The sequence below is a fragment of the Manihot esculenta genome, chromosome 11, assembly GCF_001659605.2.
Source record: "Manihot esculenta cultivar AM560-2 chromosome 11, M.esculenta_v8, whole genome shotgun sequence".
In the NCBI taxonomy this organism is placed as follows: domain Eukaryota; kingdom Viridiplantae; phylum Streptophyta; class Magnoliopsida; order Malpighiales; family Euphorbiaceae; genus Manihot; species Manihot esculenta.
Window position 1 is genome coordinate 20,892,534 of NC_035171.2, and position 9,295 is coordinate 20,901,828.

The 9,295-nt window shown below is 31.3% G+C and overlaps 1 protein-coding gene across 6 annotated transcripts; it reads left to right on the plus strand.

Annotated features, from left to right (window-relative positions):
- Window positions 1-777: 777 nt before the first annotated feature.
- On the plus strand, window positions 778-5,757 carry LOC110627024 (chromatin-remodeling complex subunit ies6). 6 transcript variants are annotated; one of them, XM_043962135.1, is made up of 6 exons: window positions 779-1,197; window positions 1,514-1,639; window positions 2,460-2,569; window positions 4,013-4,190; window positions 4,424-4,491; window positions 5,403-5,757. In XM_043962135.1, the coding sequence occupies exons 4-6, from the start codon at window positions 4,016-4,018 to the stop codon at window positions 5,532-5,534; spliced, it is 375 nt and encodes a 124-aa protein (XP_043818070.1). In that variant the 5' UTR covers window positions 779-1,197; window positions 1,514-1,639; window positions 2,460-2,569; window positions 4,013-4,015; the 3' UTR covers window positions 5,535-5,757. The 6 variants fall into 6 exon arrangements, with proteins under 6 accessions (XP_021628937.1, XP_043818070.1, XP_021628934.1 ...); XM_021773242.2 differs by lacking the exon at window positions 2,460-2,569 and having other exon boundaries at window positions 4,008-4,190; XM_021773243.2 differs by lacking the exon at window positions 2,460-2,569.
- The last annotated feature ends 3,538 nt before the right edge of the window (window positions 5,758-9,295 follow it).

The following is a 9,295-nucleotide window of genomic DNA, read 5'->3' on the forward strand; positions in this document are numbered from 1 at the left end:
CTAATTCCGAATGACCTAGATGCTGAATCCCGGCCTCTAGAAATCCTCCAAGACATCGTCACCAAAGTACTAGGTTTTCAAGGGAGACAAAGATTTCTCGACCTACGCTCGACCTTGAAGTAATACAAATACCAGTGCCAATTGAATTCCATCCATACGGCTCGTATACAAAAGTGGGTCAATCTTCGCATATGCCTACTTATGGAGACAATTTTAAGAGTCAGTATATAGGATGAGTGCTAGAGCCTTCTTCTATGCCTTATTAATCATTTACTCCGACATCTTACACATACGATCAGACTGGCATGTTGTTCGACTTCTTTTCTCCGGCACAGACTCCATTATAGTTCATTTTTCTTAATTCCCTCGACAACCATTAAATGATCTATCAAGCCGACTAAACTTATTTAGTTCTTATTTTCTTGAGCTGTTTTCTTCAACACTTTATTCAGGTGATTTTGAATTTACAACTCAAGATTTTGTTGATGGAAAAAGTTTAAGGTTTTAATCTCAACCTTTTAACTTAAATCTATTTATTATGGACAATGAAGGTGCCATCATTTAACAGACGTCCTTACAACATAAGGAGTCATAAGGCGTTCTGAAGAGAGGTGACAAATGTCCTTGCAACACAAGGCGCTTTAAAGAGAGGAGATCACGACAGCATCAAACATGAGATATTTACATGATGCAGCCCATCCACAACAATGTTATTTTAAATTACCATTTATTGAACATAAATTGTCATTTATTTTCTCAATCAACACTAAAAGGGCGAGAAAAAAAACCTCACTTGGAGCTTTTTCTATTTTTGCCGAAACTTAGGAGCCAATTGAACTGGATTATCCAAGACTATGTCGTTTTGTGCAAACTGAAACGACCAATTCCTTGGGTTCCTTCCCAATCCCATCCTAAATCTGAAAATCCTAAATGCTTACTTCCCTGCATTCCATGCTTCAGCTCCAAGAAGTTCCGACGACTCCGACGATCGGACATTGAAGCTCCATTCACTCTCGTCCTCCACATTTGCTCTTGAATTCTGAAACCTCGCTCACTGATGAAAACGAAAGCAATAAAGAACACGTGAAAGGGGCTAAGTGAGAATTTAGTGGTCTGCTTTGGAATCCTTCTTTAGCCGGCGAAGTTTGGGGTGCGCTTCTGGTGTTCTTCTTCTCCAAATCTATTTTTCTTCTACCGGTAACTGCTTCTTGCTCTTTTTTTCGTACGTGTGCTTTTAGTTAGTAAATCTTTTCACTTTTGGCATCGACTTTCAGTTCAAAATTTCTGATGCTCATTTTTGTGATGATTTAATTAGTATATGATTCAAAATTTTGTTGTTTGATTCAATCTTGAGAAACATTTTGGAGCGGGTAGAAAGCATCTGGTGATGTTGCGTTAGATAATTTGTCATTAACATAAAAGGACATAATGTTAATTGACCTATCACAATGTTAATTCACCCATTTTTTTACTCTGGGATTTTTATTTGCTTGCTTGGTTGAGAGAGATTCAGTCAATACCCGATTCAAGAAGCTTCTAACCCTAACGTCTGCGTCGTCTGCGATTCTATTACACGCTGTGGCTAATGCTCCACTTCAGAGACTTCTTTGGTCGCTGAGGAAGTCTCTAGATACCAGATGTAAGCCAATTGATTTATAGGCAATTTTCTCCTTTCCTCTCATTGTTTCTTTAATTCTTAATCTGTTAGAGTATTTTCTTTTTGGAGTTTGGCAGTACTCAGTTGGTTCCTTTATCTTTTCATTATACTAATTTGGGTCGCTGATTTGTTATGCTTTAGTTATTTTAGTTAGAGATTGCAAAAGGTTAATTTGGTAGATTATTTTGGTAGGATTCAACATTGATAAGGCACTATTTGATTTACAATTTATAGATTTGTAAGCTTGATCTGTATCTGTATCTTTGTCCATTTTCTTACATATTCTGCATTTGCTTTTGCATTTGCATGTTGATATATTAAGCAGGTTTATTATGCTTAAATTTATTGTTCTGTTCAGAATAAGTGTCTAGTTTCAGTTGATACATGGTGGATTTGAGTGCTATTTAACTTGGCTAACTCATGGTTTTAGATAAATTAATTTAAATTTCATCCTCAATTTTACCTGGTGAATTTGATTCCATCCTCAGTTTTAACTGTCTTTGTTTTAAATTAAAATTTAAATTCAAGAGATAATTGTGCATTTAAAATCATTGCCAAAATCAATTATATTAAAAATGAGCATTACCTTTGTTGGATTGTGAACTCTTTAAGTTTGAGTCCACAACCACAGCCAGAGCCAGAGCCATATATATATGTATATAGCCAAAAGTCTTTTTAATTCCCTGCTTTTGCGCTCAAGCTAAGACATGGCTATTGTTGGTCGTTGAAGCACTGGCAGTCTTACTTCCCAATTTGGGTTTTGATTTTGATTTTGTACCCTCTGTCCTTCGGGCTATACTAGCATAGACGGCATAGCTGATGTGAAACACCCCCTTTCCATTTTGACCAAGTTCTCAGCCATCTAGCTCCAACAAAGATGACAGTCAGAAATTGATTCTTCATTGATTCAAGGTGTCGCTTTTTTTCCCCTTTGGAAATAGTATTACAAAGATTTTTCAATTCCGTCCCTCAAATGTATTTTTTATTTGTTTTGATTTTTCAGTTTTTATTCTTGATAACATTTTGCCAAGGCATGAGCAATAGATGAGGTGTGAGTACTGTTTGAGGCATAAAATTTGATGGTATTTCCCTCAGTAATTTTCATTCATAATTGGTACTTAGCATCTAATTGTATGAGAATAGTCAAAGGCCTCTACCTTCTAATAGTTTGAGCTTTGGATTACTGGTTAGGGTTATCATTTGAGGCTAAATACATATATTGATTGGCTGTTGAGCGTTGAGAGCAAACGAAACATAGAGGGTGAGGCTAATCTAAGATTATTTTGGAGATATGAGGTTTATGCAACTACTGTAGACTTTAACCCAAAACATAAATGAGCTGAGAGACTTGGAAAAACCCTATGCCAATCAACATTTTGTCAACCACAACTTCATGGGCAATTAACCGTATATTTGAAAGTAATGTTCTTTATAGGCGAAGAATTTTTGTTCTTCAAGACAATGGAGCCTAATTATAATTTTCAGACATCACTTTTCACTTTAAGTTTATATATTTTTGAAGTCATAGGCTATAACTCATAGCATCCTCTTGTAAAAGTGTGTCTCACATTTGCAAATGATATTTCATATTCACTTTTACTGGGGATGGAACTCCATGATGTCATTCAGGCTTCTAGCAGAATTTCATTGCTCCTCTACACTCCAATCTATATTACATTCATATGAATAGAATTAAAAGGGAAAGGATGCCATATGTTAAATGTATTTGAGATTTGAGAAAAGAAATATTATCAATAGATGATATTGCAAGCATAGTTCATAATTATTTTATTACCTTGGTTAGTTATATTAAGAGCTTCAAAACTCCTTAATATTATTTGGACAAGAAAAGTTTAGTGATAGCATCAGTTTAGCAAATTTAAACTATTTCACTTGTTGAGCCATCTCTGTATCTATATAAAACTTGCAGCACATGAAATGTCCTGTCTAAAACAACATCTTCCTAAATAAGACTGCTTTTTCAACTTGTTAATATAGTGCTCTTCCTCTTCTTCTTCTTCTTCTTCTTCCTCCTCTTCCTCTTTTTGTATCATCTCCTTTGTTAGTTTACTCCAAAGAATATGATGGTTGAATTTCAAAATTCATTAGTGGATTTAGTGATCTGCTCAAGCTGTAGTCCCTGCACCTAGGAGGAGGAGGAATTGGGAAGAGGGGACATCCTTTGTCCTAAGAAATAAGTAGATTCAACTTCAAATATTCTCTTTCGCCCCTCTCTTAAATTTAAATTGGTGAAATTGTTATTGAATATATATTTTTATTTTAATTGTAAATTTGATAATCTATGCTTTGCTTATATGATCTTATCTACCTTATATTGGTATCCATAAAGGGAAGAACATGGAACCAGAGGTGGTGAGAGCAGAGCTTGTGTTACCAACACATTTGAGCTTCAAGAGGATGCAGATGTATGAGAAGTACCCAAAAGGCCAAGCAAGAGGTCGCCATTGGAAACATCTCAAGCAAATTCTTCAGGCTGAGAATTTCCAAAACTACCCTCCTGATGAACCCAATTGTAATATTACTAAAACCAATCCAATCTATTTCTTTTTTTTTTTTTCTTCTCTTTTCTAGTTCTACTTTTTCCACAAGGTCAAAATTTTTTAAGATTTCTAGCATGTGATAGACTGGAAAAAAAAAACTTGAATATTAAGCCTTTTATGATCTTCTTCTCTCTTATCTTCATTGGTATATGTTGTTGAGTTCAATCGCTGCTTAATTTAGATTATTTGTCCATCCACACTGCAGATGTTAATATTGAGTCCCCACCGTCCATGCATCCATGCAAGAGAATCTGTGATATAACTGGATTTGAGGTATGTGGATGTGTCTATTGAGAAGCTGTATTGGAATTTGGAAGTCGGATGCTCTCTAGGATTATTTCTTGCATGCTCATGAATGATAAAACCAATAATATTGTTTCCATTGGTTTTGGCATTTTTCCATGGGTGAATTAAGGTGAACAACTGATGGAAATTCAGTGAATTAAAAGAGAATAAGTATGATTCAAATTTTATAAAATTCATGAGTTCCCTGTTTAATGCTAGAAGATGAACTATATTGTTCTGGTCCACTACCTACTTTCTGGTTTACAACCAACTTTGTGGTTTATGGTGGTCAATAAATGATCTGTTAATGATTATTCTACATATTTTAATGTACACTTTTTTACTTAATTGACAATGGCATTTTCTTTGGTTGGCATGGTGACTCTGTTTTGGTTTGAGGTTCAATAACTGGGATAGGAAAAAGAATTGAAGTCTAGAAATGTATCCATGATTTAACTTCCAAATCCTTCTAGAAGAAACTGATGTTATTCATTTTAAGTTTGAAGCATCCTAAAAGGCATCCTACAGTTCATTACTCTTTCGTATTGAAGCATTCATGACACAGAAAATATAGTTTCAGGTCCTGAGTCAAAAGATGACCTTTATTTGTTGATTGAGCTTGGTAATTGGTATCTGAGCTTGTGCTCATCTTATGTTGTTTGTTTGTTATATGGAACTGAAAGTAATGAGCCTATTTCTAACTCTTTTTGGTCATCTCAATTTCATTTGTGCCATGAAATAGACACAATAATGGTGCTATGATAAGCCATTCTAGTCCTGGGGGCTATTTAATCGGTGTATAATTGTGGAACTATTAATTTGCTTATGAAACCCTTTTCTTCATGTTTCCTTTTCAAGTTTAATCTTCTTCAGATTGTCTTTTTATTATTGTTTTGCAGGCACCTTATTCTGACCCAAGAACCAACCTCCGATATGCCGGTGCTGATGTCTTCAAGCTTGTAAGATCACTTCCAAATGAGTATGTGCAGAGGTATCTGGCACTGAGAAATGCAGCAGTTGTTCTGAAATGAATTATTCTCTGGACACAATGATGACTTCTTGTCTGTCAAGAGAGTCGGAGAATATGTTTTTTAACTCTTTTTCCACGCTCAATCAGCACATATTCATGCAAATTTCAATATACAATCATAAACTCCGAACCAATGAAAACTGTATGATCCATATATAGTAGAACAAGTATTAGGCGCTTAAGATTCTGCAATATCATGAAAGCAATCCTCTGTTTACCCTGCATTTGATTTCAATGTGCCTTTACTTAAGTTTCAAGCACTTCTAATGAATCTGCTGCCAAAAATCTTTAGAGGGTGTTCGGCAAACCAGAATAAGCTCTGAAATTTAATGATTTTTGTTTATAGCAATGTAACAAGCTTATAACAGTCTACAAACACAAAAAAAATAAGTTGGTTCCTTCCAGCTTTTTATTTTGGGGCTTATAAGCATCTATTTATAAATTAGTTTGACCAATTAAATTACATAGAATCTATATCAAAAATTTAAAATTACAATATATACCCTCATTTTAATGAAAAATAGCTAATGAGCTTCGTGAGTTGTTTTCGATCAAACATATTAACTTTTATCTATCACTTACAAGTGTTTAATACATCAGTTAGAAGTGTTTATAAGCGCAAAATAGTTTATAAGCATTTGATGTTTATAAACTAAATCATAAGTTAAGTTAAACACCTCTTAGAATGGTAAAACTTATGCCTGAGTAACATGTGCTATAATCATTTTTTCAACATTAAAAATAGAATCTTTTACATAGATATCGTTTCTAGTTGTAGTTGTACCACCAATTTTCTTGCTCATTTGGTGAAGGCCTGTTTTTTCATCCTGGGATTTCAAGTTGCCCATTACTAAAGGGTGGTTGCTATTATAAAGAGGCTAGGGCGTGATCGGGCGTGGGATTCATAACCTTGCTATTGCTTAAATGCCCGATCGTAAACTCCAGTAACTGATAATTTTATATATATATATATATATTCTTTAAAAAAAATATAATTAATTTTATGTTTGCTCTATGTTTGTTATCCATACCTGTGGTTGGGTGAAATATAAACTTTTCTCTATTCTTTTCTTTTTATATTTTTAGGAAGAAGCAAAATAAATTGAATAAATGTTTTCATTTTTTATTATCATTTGGTTTGATAAAGTAAATTGAATAGTTATATGAGTGAAAGAAAACTAACTTTCAAATTTACAGTAAAAAAATTGTCTCAGTTACGCTGTCTAAACAATTTCTAAAGAGAAATAAACATAAGAAGGCCTAGAAGAAGGACAAGTTCCACTGACCTAAATTGTTATCTTTTACTTACGAATGCAGCAAATTGTTATCTTTTACTTGCGACTGCAGCTTGATAATTCCATCGGTGTGATTTACTCGGGGTTGTATTTGGATTTAACAACTATCAGTAATTTATTTCAATACCTATTATTAATTTATTTCACTATGTTTTATTTCACTACGTTTAATTTTATAACTACGTACCTATAAAAGGATATTACAAAATATTCCTGTAGATCTTACAACATTTTCCTTGAAGTTGCAATGCAAATCTTCTCGTCTTTCTAACGTGATAGTTTTGATTTTTGTTAAAAAATGATTTGGGTTTCAAAATATTATTTTATTATATATCATTTTAAAAGGATATTGGTATATATATAAAAAAAATTTTTAATTTGAATTAATTTTAATGATTTAATCCAAATCTTTGTTTTTTTAGTAACACAGCCTAAATTTTCAAATATTTTAATAATTTTATTTAATTTCAAAATTAAAATTAAAAAGAATTTTATCGTACTGACATGATATATATTATTTTGTTAATATATTTTCTATCCAGATATTATATGGAATAACTTTTTTAAGTATATTTATTATTATAAAAAAATATCCAAATATTTATACTGTTTTACTAATTAATTCAAAACCTTAGTTATTAACATGACAAGCTAAATTTTTAAATATACTCACAAATTTAATTTAGTGATGAGTGCATCTGAGTAAATATGATAGATTTCAAGTTCTACTCTCTCGATTTTCAATTCTCAATTAAAAAAAAAAGCTAAAAATTTAAAAGTGTTAGATAACTTTATTTTTAATTTAAAAGATATTATCATAATTTTTCAAATTAAAAATGCCTAATCTTTTACTTTTTTTCGTTTCAAATACTTTTCCACTAAACTTTTTATAAAAAAATTCAAATAAGAAATAAAATAATATAATCTGAAATTTTCCACCAAAGATCATTAAATATTTACTTGTAATGGATCTAAAATTATAGATATTTGGCTCTATGAGAGGTATTCAAAAAGTTAATATAAGCTCTTATTGTATAAAGTCTTGCATTTCGATTTTGATTCGAAGAACACTCTGTAGTACAGTGAAATTTATATTTTAATAAAAAAATAATAGAGGAGATTAGAGTTTTAGGAAGGGTACACAAAAATTTCATGATCTATTGATTATGTTAAAGGATAAAAGGAAATTAATGTGTAAATTTTCTGGGAAAAATGTAAGTTGGGAATCAATTTTTTTTAATTTATGAATTATTAATCTAGAAAAATTATAAAAACACTATTTACTTTAAAATAAAATTATCAAAATATTTGATAATTTAGTTTATCGTTCCAACAATTAAAATTTTGAATTTACCTTAACTAATTTTCAGTCAAATAAACAAAGCCTACAACACAAACTATATAAAATGTGAAAAACATGAAAAAAAATATATAGTTTCAATACTTTGCTTTCTTTGCATATGCATCATTTCCTTAATTGTAATAATGCAATGGTGAAATACAGTGCAACTATAACAGAGCCAGACCTCTAAGGCTCCATCATTCCAATGCTTAACAACACTTTGCAATTCAAATTGAGATTTGTCCATTAAAATTTATTAAATACAGGACCGCGTGTCAGTCCTTCAAAATTTATTAAATATTGGACCGTATATCAGTTGAAAAATGAGCTTGCGACTCATAGGTAGTGGCATAAATTAAAATATAATTTTTTTTAATATAATTGGCCTCGATTAGATATTTAAATTTAAGATTATCCATTTTTCTAGAAAGTGTAAAACATATTTTTAGACTATTAAATAGCTCCACAAATCAGGCAATGATCTAGTTAAGGTTGTTATTTCTATTTTGGATTTGATCTCTTAAACAAGGTTTTGTGATGGATGATTTCAACCATGAGCTTTCTGTCTTTTCCTTTTGCTTCTTTATCAACACTTATCTCATTGCTCTTTAGAATGATGACTGGTCTGAAAGGTTGAATTCTTCCCAAAGTGTGAAATATGAAAGTTTTATTTTTAAACTTGAGGAATATGATTGAGTTACCTATGAGTTTCAGTTTACAGATCAATTGTAGAAAAAAAAAATATATGAGAAGGGTTTAGCTTAATGAAATTAGATCGTTTTAATTGGGAAAGTGCAAATAACAAAATAAATAGAAAACGATTATTTAGCTATCGAATTATAATTAAAATTTTCAATGTTATACATGTTATATTTTATACTTTTTTTATTAAGTGAATATTTAAGTGGATAGAGTCTAACATGTATATAATTTAGTAGAATCATAAAACTTATAAATTAATTCAAATTTTATTTTGTTGGGTGCATTAAACAAAAAACTTTGTAACTCATTCATTTCTACAATAGCGGTTTAGCTAATCTCTCTATTTAATAGCATAATACAATTCAAAATCCAGCACCAACTTTAATGTTTCTAAATATTATTATACACAACAAGTTTTAATAA